General features: G+C 31.2%; 1 protein-coding gene across 2 annotated transcripts; it reads left to right on the top strand.

The window, feature by feature from the left end:
• Positions 1-503: 503 nt before the first annotated feature.
• Positions 504-5,239, top strand: LOC100159227 (kelch-like protein 17). Of its 2 annotated transcripts, none has more exons than XM_016806568.2 (11): positions 504-1,023; positions 1,929-2,086; positions 2,150-2,378; positions 2,456-2,631; positions 2,707-2,803; positions 3,461-3,614; positions 3,690-3,802; positions 3,863-4,159; positions 4,220-4,360; positions 4,430-4,673; positions 4,721-5,239. In XM_016806568.2, exons 2-11 carry the CDS (start codon positions 1,938-1,940, stop codon positions 4,921-4,923), a joined length of 1,803 nt encoding a protein of 600 aa, XP_016662057.1. In that variant the 5' UTR covers positions 504-1,023; positions 1,929-1,937; the 3' UTR covers positions 4,924-5,239. The 2 variants fall into 2 exon arrangements, with proteins under 2 accessions (XP_016662057.1, XP_016662058.1); XM_016806569.2 differs by having other exon boundaries at positions 505-1,023; positions 4,745-5,236.
• Positions 5,240-17,067: the final 11,828 nt, after the last annotated feature.

Here is a 17,067-nt window from a genome sequence, read left to right as displayed (position 1 = left end):
TTTGTTCTGTGATATTATTATGTGTAACTGTGTAAGAAACGTGACGTATTGCGCAGACTAGAACCAAATCTAAATCATGCGGTTTATGATATACCATGGTTTGATACTTTAGTTTATGATACATCATACATTATAATGTATGCCACCGAGTACCGAGTACCGACTCAATAAAATGTAAGCTCGACGAACAATGTGAATGCGCGGTTAGTGACATGCGGGGACGTGTCGCTGTATAAGAACGAAAACAAATGCAAATTAATAATTATTTGTCATGCCTACGAATAAGCTATTAAATTCTGCTACACTGGGCGTAGATACGGACATATTATACTATACAGCACCGACTTTAAAAGGACAGCGGACGAGTCTCGGCGGCTCGGCGCGACGCTCGACCAAACAGAGGTCGACATTTCGACATTTCCACCCTTTCTCAGTTTTTTTAGCCCAACACGGAGATAAGCTCTACGCCCAAGTACGTCCTATCGAATGTGCTCGCATATAGCGCTAAAGTCTAATATCTCCGCCAAACCATTAATCAGAATCGCCACATAGCCGGTAGACTTTATTATCTATGCACGGCTTATCACTAGCAGCCCGAAAAAATAGTCACCTAGTTTTTTGGTCACCCAACTAGTTCATTCCCGTCGCCACACACCGACCGATCAAAGAAGATCTTCTGATAATAAATAATATTGTAGCCAAGGTGGATCCACCTTGATTGTAGCTATGAACAAGTTTGTCATGACTAACGATAAGAACGCCGAAAATACTCGCGTATATTATTTATCTTACGCAGTACACACGCTCGCACGAATAGAGTATAGGTAGTGTATTAGTGTCTATAGTACACAGGTTCAACAGTCGTCGGTTGTCAGTTGTCACTTGTGGCTCTCCGTATACTTCCGTCTCGCACCGCCGTCCACCGAATCCGCCATCGACGACACGCTGAGAATCGCTGATCCAGACTGTTCCTACGACCTACACCGCCACATAGGTACCACGTACCGCCCGGATCGCGACTAGGTAAGAATTTTGATAAAATCAGTCTGTATGTAAAAAAGTACATATTATTATATTCTATACAAACGTGTCTATTTATATGTCACTTAAAAAACTAACTTTTCTATGTTTCCAAAAACACTCAATTGTTTGAGTTTGAACTTTAGCACCTGTATGGATTTATGCCAGTATGGTATCTAATTATTAGGATAGTAAAGGAAATTGTAGGTTGGACCAAATTGTAAAAACTTTACACTCTTGAATTTTTTTGTTGCGCTGATAATTAGTGTTAATTCTTGTGAATTCCTGACCAGCTTTTTAAAATTCCTGCTCTACCTGTTTATCCAGGAAGTAGAAGTTAATATGGTAGGTACATCACCCCAGCCACATTCGACTTTCTAGGGAAACATGTAGAGTAAAAATAATAAAAAGTGAAGGCGAAATTCATAAAATATTTTTTATGAATCTAATAGGTATAGATTATTTAGATAATTAAGATAATTAGAATCACATACCTAACCTATATTTTTTTATTATTATTGTTTCAATAAATTTTTCCATGTGAGCAAATATTATTATAACTAACAAGAGATAAACTATATACAGTAGCCAGTAGGTAATAGTTCGTGGTTGAGACCTAGTTATTATTTTAAAAGGACCTGTAAACATTTTAGGTGGTAACAAAAAATTAAAAAAACTGAGATTAGGTATACACCTGTCATTATATTTACGTACCTACAATTTAGTATCTTGAACAATAAACATTATTAATTCATATTATTTATTTCTATAATTATTTATTAACTAATAATTTCTTAACATCAGTATTTTGTTGGTTTTTACCCTGTCTAAAGTACCTACATTTATTATTAAGTTTTAACACAATGATGATATTAAAATGAATCACAATTTTTAAAATATATTTGAAGGTGTTAGCTATGTCAGTGAAAGAAATGGATACCATTCAGGCTTCATCTTGTGCAAATAACCTGAAGCAAGTTCTGCAATCAAATAAATGTGAACCAACTAATTTTAGAAATGACTCTCACTCTGTAAGAATACTAGAAAATTTACAATCTCTACGCAAGTATGTTTACAGTGATTTTACCTTCATTCAAAATAAATATTAATAACACAATTTTGTTTTTAGAAATGAAGTTTTATGTGATATTAGATTTGAAACAAATGACGGTACTTTAGTATTAGGACATAAAAATGTTCTAATTGCCGCTAGTCCATATTTCCGAGCAATGTTCAGTAATTTTGATAAGAGCAATAAAGATCTTGTTAATATAAGAGAATTAGATTCCACCATCTTACAACAATTAATAGATTATATTTATACCGGAGAGATTATAGTCACAAAAGAAAATGTACAGGTATAATTAAATATTTGATTTTATATAGACTTTAAACAACATAATATTATTTTATGTGAATTTTTTTGTTTTCTAAGGAGTTGTTATCAGCAGCAAATGTATTACAGTTAGATTATGTAAATGAAGCATGCGCTGAGTTTTTACAAAAACAACTGAATTCTTCAAACTGTTTTGATTTCAAAGCATTTGCTGACTTACATAACTGTACGGATTTATTGTCGAGTTCTGAAGCATATATTAAACAACATTTTTTGTATGACAAACTTAATTTAATTATCTATATCAAGAGTAAGTAATTAATTATAAAAATAATGTTTATTATTTTCAGAGAAGTGATTAAAAGCGAAGATTTTCTATCTTTATCTTCTGAAGATTTGGTGAAGTTTATTTCCTCTAATGACCTTGCTGTTCCATTCGAAGAAAAAGTAAGCAAACTACAAATTGTATTATTAATATTTTGTATGGAATATCAACATAAAAAGGCGGGAAAGTGATTCTGAGAAAATACAGTTTAATAATATTACTAAGGATATTTTATGATATTGTTAATTAACTAATTTATTTTTCTATTAGACATTAGTAATACTGTATTTTTGGAGAAGTTTTAATTATTTTCCAAAAAAGTTGCATATGAAAAGATTATTGTGTGCATACAATATTACAATCTACTTTAAAGGCTTAAGTTTCTACAAATCTTATTTTTTAATTAAATAACTAAAACCAATAAAGCTTGTTGAACAAATGTAAATAATTTTATTGACTGTTATTGAAAATAAACTAAAAAAGTTTTATTTGTCTTACTTCAAATGTCTATAAATAGGTCTAAAAGTGTCAAAACATTTTTTAAATTTGGAGTGCGCGTCTATATTGTGTTGTGTGTGTATTTAAAAATAACAAATAATATATAGTTAATACCATAAAAATAGAATAATTAATATTCCTTTGGTCGCTATAAAAAGTAGAAACCCAAGAGCTTGAAGCTTTTATATTTATGGGATCATGTGATAATTATACACTATTGGGTGGTTTAACAAATTATTATTATATTTTTATCTAGTTTTAAATAATAATTGTTATTGTAGGTATTTGAATGTGTTATCAAATGGGTAAAGCATGATTTGGATCGTAGAAATGATTTTTTGCCAAATTTAATGGAACATGTGCGTTTGCCATTATTAAAGCCTGATATATTATTTAATATATCTGAAGAACCTCTACTAAAAAATAGTCCTAAATGTATGTTATTTACATAAGTATGCTATCATAATCAATTTATATTTTTATGAATTATTATTATTATAATTTTTTTAGGTAATGATTATATAATCGAAGCATTTTATTTTAATCACCAAAAAACAGTACAACATTTTACCATTCCAAAAACGATTAGATTTAAACCTAGACAGTTTGATGGTTTTCAAAAAGTATGATTCCAAATTGATTAATTCATCTACACAATAATTGCATGCGTTTAATTTTAAAAGGTTATTTTAATGTTCAATGAGTGTGACACATTGCCAAAGTGTCATACAGAATGGTATGACCCAGCAACCAAACAACGCGAGAATGCACCAGGCATAAATGATTGTCGTAAGACAGCTGGTTTTTGCGTGTTAAGTGATCAATTTGTATTTGTTATGGGTGGTGTGAATGGAAGAAGCTCTAAATCTGTTAGTATGCTTGATGTATCTTCACAATCGCCCTTTTGGGTTCCAATGGTAGACATGTTAGTTAGTAGGAGGCGATTGGGAGTTGGTGTATTGGATGATTCCATATATGCAGTAAGTGAAATCAATATTTTACTTTTTTATATTAAAAATGTATATTATTTGTAATTCTAGGTTGGAGGACACGACGGCAACAGTGCTTTAAATACTGTTGAAGTATTTAATGCCAGGACCCAAAAATGGCAAATGGTGTCCAGTATGTCTGTTAAGAGATATAATTTGGGTGTTGGTGTACTGAATAATAGTTTATTCGCGGTGACTGATTATATAATTTATTTTTTTTTAATTTGTAATACATTTCATGTCCATTATTAAACTAAATAGGTTGGAGGTTATAATGGTGGACATTTGAAATCTGTCGAATATTATGATCCCACACTTGGCACATGGACCTCAGTTGCAGACATGTCTAAAAATCGTGAAGGTGCTGGTGTAGGAGTCTTGGACGGTTTAATGTATGCTTTTGGTGGTTATGATGGAAAGTATCTTAAAAGTTGTGAGGTTTACAAACCAAGTGATGGAGTTTGGTCTTCTATAGCTGATATGCATTTGGGCAGATACAGGCCTGGTGAATAAATTATTATATTTTTTAGTATTCACTTACATTTATTGAAGTTAAATTACATTTTGATATTGTAGGAGTAGTGGTATTAGATGATTATTTGTATGTTATGGGTGGAAAATCTGAGGAATCTATCAATGATACTGTAGAAATGTACAACCCTATCACCAATACTTGGACCATGGAGAGATTGTCAAGAAATGGAATAAGAATTTATGGTGGAGTAGTCGTTGATAGACCACATCATTATAATTAAACAGCTTACAGAAGCACTCATTGTTTGTAGTATTATGAACATATTTTTGTATAAATTTTGATGTCACATGTATTGTTTTATATATTTTTGTTTTTTTTTTGAATATTTAATAAGAATGTTTTTTTATTTTTTATACTGACAATTTTTAAATAAAAAAAATAAGCTATAAAGTTAACTGTACTGCAGTATATCAGTAAAATAGTATCTATAATTTACTATTTAAATTAGATCTTTTAGATTCTATGTGGAATGATGCATTTTTGATTTTTCAATGATTTCTTTCTATTTGTGCGTGTGTAGTGTGTATATGTTAAATAGGTACTTGAAATTTTTACCTTATGTTTATTTTATCATTTTATATACATGACAACATATTTAAAATATTTTTACTTGTATATTGGGCTATTTATAGATGTTTTGAATTTTTCTATAAACGTTTTAAAAAATGTTACTGTTGGGTCAAACATTTTGAATATTTAATACTAGATTCCTCATACGTTGTTATAGTAACAGTTTAAAAATACTAAAAAAATTTTTTGGCCTAATTTTTTATAAGCATTTTAGTTCAAATTTTGAAAAATATTATGCTGCTAAAAATGTATGAATTGTTCAGTTTTTATAGCTAAGGATTGAAAATTTAAAATAAGGTTCTCGTAAGTAGTTCATGTTATTGTAATCAAAAAATCTAAAAAATATTAAAACCAAGTTTTTTTGTGATAGATATTTTAAGTTTAAATTTCAGGCATTTAAACAAAGAATAACTATTTTAGTTATTTTGTTCTAATTTAAAAATATTATTCATGAATGGTTACCTGAAATTTTGAAATATATTGTTATATTTTTACCCACATTGACATTTTCAAATGCACTTTCTTCTATTCAATTTTTAAAAACATTTTTTATATTTTGCAGATGTTATTGCTTTACATGTTACATTTTTTACTTTTATTTTTGTGTACTAAAATTCAATCAATGTATATATCAAGGATGGCGAACCTTTTGACAACTGCGTGTCAAATCAAAATGTTTGGTTTGATTTTATTTGCCTCGCGTGTCAGAAACTTTGCAGACCTTTTTTTTTTTTAGTCGTCATGTTAGGCATCTGAAACTATTTGTTATCTGCTGACTGTTCTGTTGTACCTACGTTTGTACGTAAACGCGAAAAACTAATTTATTGATAATCTAATCTGATCATTTGCGAGCTTAGGAAATGGAAAGTACAGATTACAATATCTTACGATATATTCCAAAAATAAGTTAAAGATAGTTTCAAATTATCAATTATTTTTTTGGAAAATGGAGTAAAAATTATGAATTATATTTGAAATTGGCGTGTCACTGAAATAATGCAAGCGTGTCACACCTTGACATGCGTGACATAGGTTCGCCATCTCTGGTATATATGATCAAACGTTTTCAAATAACAACATTTAAAAAATGGCTATATTGAAATTTACAAAAAGAAATTAAATCATGTTTAATTTTTTTTTTATTTTTAGCATCAAAAAATATAAATAATAAATTGTTATATTACACGTATAACGCACAAGTTGATAAATTATAATATATATAAAAAAAAATATATTGATTAGACTAATAGCTATTTTATTTGTCAAGTATTCCTATTTTACTCTGAATATTAAATTTAATTATCTTGTAGGTAGGAAGGCGCCAAGAGGTTGGAATAGTTTTTTTAGGGTTGAAATTTATCCCAAATGATCCAAGTCTTGACAAATGGACACCAATTCAGGGGAAGTTTCAGTGTACCTACCTACATGCGGCTACCTGTATATAAATATGAATCCAACATTGAGTACCTACTTAGTACCTAACATATTATTTTTATAATCTATCGCAGAACTCACTGACTAAATAATTGCGTTGTTGCAATTACAAATGTTTAGATGTACAAAAAGTTTGTTTAGGATTCTATAATATTTATAACAAATTTAAAAAAATCACTAAAAAACTTTATATATAGGTATATCAAAAATTAAAATCTATAGTTACCTACAAACATAATAATAACATAATATTATAAGATATTAATTCACATTGGAGTCATATTTACTGAAAAAAAAACATTGATCTATGATTTATGACTAATTAGCGTAATTTTTAAATGTTTTCCTTGATTAATATTTTAGCTTATAAGCTGAGTGATGAATGTATTTATTTTACAATGATGTGAGTTTTTTTTCCGTCTGTACTTAAACATTTTTTTTCTAGTAGAAATAATGCTTTGATATAATCTAGTATTGATATACTTCAATTCTGACCAGGGGCGGATGACAGGGCTGGCGGGATACTGGGAATTTTCCCAAAGAGTGGCTCTTTAAAATAATTTGTAATGTAATCTCAATAAATTTACTTTAAAATGCACTAAACATATACCTACTCTGAAAAATAAATTTAAAATATAAAACGAATACAAATTTATCAAGCTGTATTAAGAAAAAAAGAACGAAATATTTTTAATTATTTTTTAACCATTTTCCAAAATGTATAAGACAAAAATATACTAGGTATATGAGTAAAAAGTTTTTAATAAATGGGATTTGTAAAAATATCGAAAACAGTAATAAAGAACGAAAAGTTGACAAATAAATACAAAAAAGACTTATAATTTAAAACATTCTGAAAATACAAAAAGAGATTCTAAATTATTGAGTTGGTTTGTACCTACCTAATTCAAACTTTTTGTAAAGAAAGTTATGTTTTACAATAATAGGGCTGTATATCTAAAAATAATGAACAATCCTATACAATACCTATTTATTTATTTTATTTTATTAATAAGGATATCAAGATATGTAATTGAAGAGAAATATCAATATATTAGGAATGTGAAGCCTCACGGCTTTACTTCCTCTAAAGTGTCTTGAGTGCAGCTTAAACAGCTTCAATCAGGCAAGTGCGCCAGGGGGGGGGTTCAAACCCCCCCATGACCGAAAAAATCGTGTTTTTCATTATTGATCTATTACCTATGTATGTAATATTTTCTAATTTTATTTGTAATAAATAATAATGCATAGCATAATAATTAATAGTACAATACTATAATAATATAATATAATATAGTGTTGTCTTCACGTTTGCTGTTTATCGACTTTCGACTCATCGTTGCCGTTATCGATAAAATATAATGACAATATAAAATGTATGTATATATAAGTAGGTATAGAGCATAAACGTCGCACAATGATATTTTATTCGACCGCAATTATTAGTAGAACACGAGATTACACGCCCAGACAGCAATTTTTGGTTTAATAATATTATTATAACATTATAATAACGAATAATATTAGTATTACGTTAGGTACTATTATAATATTATCATTACAAAATGCTGTCTGGGCGATAACGGATTTCGGGTATTTTAAAAGTTGCTTATAATCGTAGTTCATACGACACACACAACGATTGTAAGCTCACAGTGTTTTTCAAAAAAACATTATTTACATACAATATCATGATTTATTTATCACTCATCTTTAATATCGCTTCCTCAAACATCGAAATATTTGGTCCAACTTCTCATGTCTTTTTCCTATTGAAACTAAATCTTTAGACAAAGTTGCTTGTAAAACGTTGTTTGAAACCTACGGTTCAATTTTAAACGCGATTCCCCGGAAATTTGGATAAGTGAGGTAGAAATTTGGCGACGACGACTATAGTTGGTAAAAATATTCGAAACGCCGCGCCGTTGATGTCCTCGATATTTGTAATGCAGATGCATTTCCAAATGTTCATAAAATGTTACGCGTGTAATGTCAGTTTTGCCTGTGACTACAACGACTAATGATAGGTCATTTTCAACATTAAGTCGGCTGAAAACTTACCTACGATAAAAAATGGGCGAAGATCGCTTAAATGGACTGGCATCACTGAATATACATCGTGATATAAAACGTGGACATAATTCAAGCACTGAATCAACTTTTTTCTATCCCTCGTCGAGTAAATATGTATTAAAAAAATGATTTGTATTTTATATTATTGTTAAAAAACACTTTTAATATAGGTACTTACAAAATTAATAATAAATATGAATATGTTATAACACTATTTGCTAATTATTGATGTATCTGTGTTATACATTTTGTTTTCAAAACACCCCCCATTCTGAAATCCTGCACACGGGCCTGGCTCCAATAATATTTATTTTCTGGGTGATTTTTGCCTATCCCTATGATCAAATTTAGAAGTAGTAGCATTCACTAGTGAACCATATACACGTAAGTTTTTTTTAGATTTTAATTTTAAAGCATGTTCAGTGGCGTATTTACGGTGGGAGGGGGGAGGGGGGGATAGATCCTCCTTGACCTTTTTTTTTTGTAAAATTTAGTTTACTTATTTTCTGTATTTCTCAATATGATACTACTTTTAAGTTTTAAGTAGGTCCCTATATCTGTTTTCTAAATGTTCTAGCCGTGGTAATTTGCCAGCTTTGATATAGGTACTATACGCCACTAGTCGTTCGTGACATAAATATCGGAAAATAAAAACATATATCTTTATGGTGGTATGGTATACTATATTTTTGAATTCTCTGCGAATTATTTTTCATGCATGAGTGTTTATAATAAACCTGATAAATAGTCGGTAAGTAAAACAAAATTACCACGAAGACTGTTGATTTACCATAGGGCATGGGTTTATTTTTAGTGACTGAAAACATTGTATTCACCACTGGGTTACATGCTTTAGATGTTTGTGATAAAGAGGTTTATCCAAATATTCATGAACTCTTGAAAATATTTTGCACTTTGCCTGTATCAACTGCTATACACCTGAACGATGTTTCTCAAGTTTTTATTAAGTATTAAGTCTTACCTAATAAATAGTATGTCAGAAGTAAATATTTTATCAATTTTCTTATCTAATATTGAATAATAACTATAAATTAAATAGTAATTATTATATACTTTGTTTATTATAACCGACTTAGACACTTAGGGCCCGTTTTATAATCATAGTTTAATTGTACCATTAGAATTCCGTGGTTTAACATTAGTTTAACTATTGTAATACGGACCCTTATAAGAGGACGCTACACTCGCGTGTGTTGTTTCTGTCTTACAAACGTACGACATAGGAAATATTGACGTTCACTATTCTCAATAGTGAGCTGTTAGTTTTGATACTAGAGTGAATCAATCGACCTATCATCAAACTTTTAGGTAAGAACATTATTTGGGTCTTAGAGTGGGCGATTTTTCGATATTTTCATTTACGAGAAAAATAAGGGTATGTGAAATATCAAAAATTAAAAATGCTCATATCTAGCTTGAAAATTAAAATATTAAAAAATCGCTCACGCTAAGACCCAGATAATGTTCTTAACTGAAAGTTTGATAATAGGTAATTTCACCCTATCGCTATCAAAACCAACAGCACACTATTGAGAACAGTGAACGACAATTTGGTATGTCGTGTTTGTGTAAGATGGAGACAACACATACGACATACGGGTGTAAATGCTATAGGTACTATACAATTTGTGTTAATTCTTATTTCACCTTGATCCACGCTAAACTCAACAAGTTAGAGGGTTTTAAAAATGTATATTATATTCGTTTTTATTGAGTGTACCTATTATTATATATTTCACCCCCCCCCCCCCTATCAAAATTCCTAAATACACCACTGAGCATGTTATGAGTATTTTAATACTTGGGAGTGGTACTACTTAGTACCAGCTGAGCCATAAGAATCGCACATGGCGCCTGACTCAAGTTTGAGTATAAAAAAAAATCTCATTAATTCTAATTTCATATAAATACTTCGGGAGTATGTATAGAATAATATGCAACTCATACAGGCTACAATACTTCGAGCCCTACTAATGAGTAGGTATAACGATTAATAATCATTATATTAATGATTAATGATTAATCAATTATATTATAAATTATAATCTATAGGTAACTAAAAATATAATAATAGGTAATATAAGATATAAATTCACATTGAAGTCGTATTTACAGAAATAAACTTTGATTTATAACTAATTTTTAAAAGATATCCTCGATTACTGTTTCAGATTTTGAGTGGAGCATAATGTGACAACAATTTGTGTTTTTTTTTTCTTAAACATTTTTTCTACTAGAAATAAAGCTTCGATATTCAACTATAGATTCTTTTCTGATAGGAAAATGAATCTAGTTAGTACTTCTAATTATCTTGTAGTTGTGTTTATAAAAATTTATATAGGTACGTAGTTTATAGTGTTTATATTATGTTCACCAAAAAATCTAAAAATTGTAGAAACGCAGTGTTTTGTTATATATATTTTAAGTTCAAATTTAAATAATAGGTACTTACATTATTTATAATTTATATAATTATATAATATAATATTTATTATTTATGTTATTTTGTTGAAAGATTATTATACGTTGTATTATAAACTGTTTTATGAAAATAATTGGTATTAAATCTGCAACCTGCCGGCTACCCGCGTATAGACGTATAGTACCTACAATAATAGCATTATAAATATTATATAATATCATATCGTAAGCCCATAGCGTGATGATTGTTTTTGGGGGGGGCTATAGCCTTTTTTTTGTGGTATAAACGACGCTGCCGCAACTGCTTGCGAATTACTTTGTATAAGGGCTATAATGATTCAGGTACAGCACATATTATATTCTACAAATATAACTATAGAAAAATATAAAGGAACAAAATATAAAAAGGACTAAAGAAGCACATTATTAAGTAAAATATAAATAAATAATATTTATTTTAATGTATTTGAATTAAATATTTAAAAAAAAACATTTTAAATAGTAAATTATCACTAATTACTATATTATAAGGTTTAAACGCCTGCTTTGTTGCACAAATATATTAAGAACTTCTTTAGATGTAATGTTATCAGCTAAGTCCCTTTCAGTATGAAGTAACGATAGATTTGAAAATCTATCGTTAGACATAGAATTTCGTAGCCATGTTTTTATTCACCGCATTACCGAAAACGATCTTTCACAAGAAGCAGAACTTACTGGAATTGTAAGTGCTACTTTTAAAAGCTTATATAAATTTAGAAACATTTTTTTGTTGATTTCTGATACAATAGCATCTATGTCAAAATCATCTTTATTAATACAGTTCTTCATAATTAGCATTTCAGCTTTAAGTTGATCTTTATCAAATAAAATATTCTTCGGATATCAAAATAAATAATAGAAAATGTTTTCAGTTCCCACATATGGACGCATAAGACAGTAAACTATTATACAAGAATTTCTGGGGGGGGGGCTTAGTAGAATTCTGGGGGGGGGGGGGCTATAGCCCCCTTAGCCCTCACCATTCTACGCCTATGCGTAGGCCAACGCCTGACAGACGTCTCTGCTAAGAAACATTTTTTGTGTACAATGATATTATATCATTGAATTAAAATTCAACACCATCCATTAAAGTGACTTCTCTAGACACCTAATGTTTATCATTGAAGAGCCATTTGCCCGATTACCTACCTATATATGTAGGTACCATGACTAAATAGATCTATTCAGTCATGATATGTAGGTACTGTTTTTATGCCATTGGCATATAATACCACAAATGTACATGCATTTAGTAAAACTATGGCAACTATTATCAGGCGCGGATTCAAAGAGGGGTTATGGGCGTGCTCGGGCACCCCCTGTCGTCAGCTAAGCTACTAATAAAATACATTTGTTTTCAAAATTACTAAAATAAAAAGGTGTAAGCAATTTTTTTTTTAGATTCTGAGCGCAGCGATGTGTGGATGATGTTTTTTTAAAATTTTAAAATTTTTACTTTGTTTCTGTTATCACCGTATTTGGGGCAGTACAACTGCTTCGATTTTCTTCAACAGTATCTCAATCGATTGGAAAGTGAATCTAGTTGGTTCATTCAGAAGATCAAAAATTAAAATTCCAATAGTTTTAAAAGCGCTGGAAAAAACGAAATAAAAATTAAAGAAAAACGGGCATTTTTAAGCAAAATCTGCAGTTTTTGATACAACCAATTTTGGTTTATGGTGTAACTCTAAAATAAATAACCGTTCGCTGAATGTTTATATTAGCACTTTCTATACACGATAACATTTTCAAAATAATTTGAAATGTAGTTGTAAGTGGTTTACGGACATTTCGTTACAAATTTATTCAAGTTTTTTTTCTTTAAATGTCAATAACATTTTAAAGCTTGAACATTATATATAATATATTGTTACGATGGCAGTTGAAAAATATTAAAAATACAGTCGCAATTTTTTCTTATAACCATTTAAAGTTCAAATGTTGACAAAATCACGAAAATGTGCAAACTATTTTGAGTTAGAAATTCATAAACAATTATTATTTTTAAATCTAACATTGGAACATTTATTCCAAGATTCCTCATAAGTATGTCTACTGTTATTAAAAAAAGAAATATCTACCGGAAAGTCAAATTAATAATAATCGAAATAATATAATACTAAACGATGTTATAAATAATAATAATAATATGTTGGACCATAGTAACAAGATTTGTTTATTTATCTTTAAGTTTTTAAAATTAATTATTTACAAAGCAATATAGGTACCGGACGAACTTGGAGAGAAACGCTGGTTAAAAGAATATCATCGGGGAATGTCCAGGAACTTGAGTGGCGCCTATAATACAATAACGAGACATACTGCACCGAGGACAAAGAGAGGACTACCGGCGCGGCGGGCTGTCGGACCTGGACGCCACGGGGCCGATCCCGAGTGGATGCGGTCGGCCCCCTTGCGGTGACCCGGTCACGTTCTCGTTGGGCCGCGACGACGGCTAAAGGGTTGGTGTACTACAACGTTATATTATTATGCGGCCGACCAGCCGGCGGTGGCGGAGGAGGAGGATGTGAGCTCGACGGTGGAGATGGATACAAAAAATATGGCATGCACTTGGAGCAGCCGTAGAAGAGGACGGGGATCGGCGAGGACGAGTTTGGAGACCAGCCACGGCCGGAGGACCGCCGAAATCATAATGCCATGGAAATGCTGCCCGCGTCCGGAAAACCGGCCCGCCCGTGAGCGACGAAGGTGTTCGTTCTGCCGCGGTAGGGGCGGTCGGGGCGGGCGAGCGAGCAGCCGGGCGAACAGGACTAGAAAGCGTGCTGCAGGTGTCGAGGTGAGCGTGCCAGAGTTGCAGGAGTCGGGATCTGCAGGAGATGGTGACAATAGAGCCCAAGTCGAGGAAGAACAAACGGAGTGACGGTGAAACTGGACGGGGTGAGAAGAGACGTGGCAGTTCCACGAGAAGCGCGAAAACAAACGTAATTATTACGTAAGTTATTATTATACGTACGTATTATATTATACCATATAAAAATAATATATGTCGTGAAAAAAATAAAAATTGTTAATAATTTTTCGTAAATTACAATTTCAGCATACATACGATTGACCGGCGAGTTTCCAATTATTGATATATGCTCGCCGGAATTTTTGAATCCATTATCGCATTTTTCGGAACTGCCGTCGCCGTCAAACTTCTTACCCCATTCGATCAGTTTCATTGTCACCTCCAAAAGTTCTTCCCCTTCTTCATCATGTCACCATCTCCGCGGGTCCGGCACGCACCGGCCGCACACCTCGATCTGCAGCCAGAAGCTTTCTAGTCCGAACCGCCTGGCCAACAGCCTGCCTGCCCCCAGAACGAACACTGGCGGGTCGGTTCCACGGACGCGGGCAGCATTTCCATGGTGGTGGTGGTCCTCCGGCAAAGGCTGATTTCTAGACTCGTCCTCCACTTGACGGATGCTGATCCCGTGCAGGCTGCTGCTATCGCTGCATGCCATAGAACCGCCGTCGAGCACCAGAGCATCCTTCTCTCGCTCCGCCAAGAGTACCGCCGGCTCGGGTCGGCCGCTTGTTGTAGTGCACCTCGCGCCGTCGTCAAGGCCCGACGAGAACCCCTGCGGGGGTGGCTTGGTGACCGCCCGGTGTCCTGATCCGACAGTCCGCCGCAAAATATGTCCTCTCGTCGTCCTTCGTGCAGTATGTCCATGAGCCGGACATTCCCTGATTTACAGCCAGCGTTTCTACTCCACGGTTTGCCCGAATCGTCCGGTTAAATAAAAAAATGTCTTAGATTATAGTTATTATATTATGTTAATTATGTTTAGATTAATAAAGAAAATTGTATTGTTTAATATTAATGATTTTTTTTTGATTTTTTTTTTTTTTTGTTCATATCTGATAATAATACATAGGTACCTAAACCTACCTATACCTACCTAACCTACTTATAACTAAAATAACTAATATGACACACGTTCACAACGTTTAGTTTGTACAAAATATAGAGCCAATAAACGTGAAGCGAGTAGGTATGTGAAATTGTTTTCAAGAAGTGTCTATGTAGGTACAGTGTACACACGCATGCATCGTACAACATAAACAACAACAATAGTGTAAATCAGGAATTGGTGAAATACTTTCAACATTATTGTCTTAAAATACGAAATACATTTGAATTCGATGAGTAATTATTGTCAAATACATAATATTATAATAGATACACTTGGAAAAAAATCTACATACCTAATTCAATAAAAATAAATTGTAAATTGTTCAAGTGTTATCAATGAATTGGTGGTTGTTTTACAAAAGGCTAGTCCTATAACCTAGTCTGAGTTATAAAACATTTATTCAACCAGTTCTAAGTCGTTGTATTGAAACGTATTAAAATATGTGTTTTAATCAGTCGTAATAAGTTGAGTGCGAAAAACAAAAATTACCTATTTAGTATTTACTTAGATTATTTAAAAAAAAAATTAATACTAAGCAGGTAGGTACATAATAATAAATAGTACCTACATAAATATCTAAATATTATGAGGTAATTTAAAACTTTTATTTTTTTTATCCTCTTTATACATTTTAAGCAATGTATAGGTCCATAAATGTAATGCTAATGACCTTAGCAATCGAAGCAGACATCATTATTATAACTTCAACACTATTGAAGCCTACTATAGGATACTTAAGATTATTACTTTAATAATAGGTACTATAGAAGTAATAATTATGAATAATAATATAGTTTAAAATATAATTATAATAGTATGCACAATTTAAATACAAGTTACAATCTATAATACATTTTAAAAGCAAACAGTATAAATTGTAAATACAATATACAATTATTATTGTATTTCAAATCGTGTAAGTGTTTGAATATAGGTAGTTACTAAATAAATATAAATATAGGCAGTTCAAAAATTGTCCATCCCCGACAGTAATAATTATTAGGTACTGTTGTCATTTAAACAAGTTTGCCTCATCCTTGCTACACCCCTGTGAATAATATTAATTATTAAATAGATCAAAGAACATGACGGTATTATCATAATAATATAATTATAATATAGGTAATATAGAGTTGATTAGGAGGTATTCGGAGAATTAAAAACCATAATACTTGAATGTGTGTCCCTTCGTTTCTTATTAATTTATTTTCCCCCAACGGAAATGGCCGGCTTAATAATTATAATATTATTAAATTTATAAATATTATACCTATAAGTCCGATGACGTAACACGGCCGATTTTTATCAAACCATTCGTGGGGGTCAACGTAAAAGTAAATAGTAATAATTGAATATAATTAATATTATATTAAATACTTTTTTTTGACCTGATACTTATAATATATAATATATATATTAAATAATATGTATATATTTATAGTGTTATATACGGCTGCATACGAATTGCGTCCCAGAATACAAAAATATAAATCGCGATATCCGAGTTGCGTCCGTTGTTTTTGCACGACACATCCGAGTTGCGTCCGCGATTTTCTCGTGACATGTACGAGTTGCGTCCCGGTTAATAATTGATTAATTGGTGAATATTATACATATTTCCCTTCCCACTTTTACAGACTGAGGACTGTCATTTGTATAAATGCTGTGGTTAAAAAAATGGTATGTTCAAAGTTTGTAATTGTATATTATAAATTATTTATTATTGTTTTAAAATTTAATGTTGATTTTGTAAAATTATGAGGTTAAAAATTATGGTTGTATATATATATCATTTATGTATTGGTAAATTTATGTTTGCCAATTTTTGAACGAAGTCAAGACGTGTTATATTTTTGTTTTCAAATTCAGACATAGTTTTTTTA

This window comes from Acyrthosiphon pisum, chromosome A1 (genome assembly GCF_005508785.2).
Source record: "Acyrthosiphon pisum isolate AL4f chromosome A1, pea_aphid_22Mar2018_4r6ur, whole genome shotgun sequence".
In the NCBI taxonomy this organism is placed as follows: Eukaryota; Metazoa; Arthropoda; class Insecta; order Hemiptera; family Aphididae; genus Acyrthosiphon; species Acyrthosiphon pisum.
The sequence above is the reverse complement of the archived record's forward strand: the minus strand, read 5'-3'. Positions and strand labels throughout refer to the sequence as shown.

Coding starts and splice junctions, on each gene's coding strand:
- LOC100159227 (XM_016806568.2), top strand. CDS start 1,938: ATGTCAGTGAAAGAAATGGATACCATTCAGGCTTCATCTTGTGCAAAT. Junction 3,615..3,689: donor ACTAAAAAATAGTCCTAAAT/GTATGTTATTTA, acceptor TAATTTTTTTAG/GTAATGATTATATAATCGAA. Junction 3,803..3,862: donor AGTTTGATGGTTTTCAAAAA/GTATGATTCCAA, acceptor TAATTTTAAAAG/GTTATTTTAATGTTCAATGA.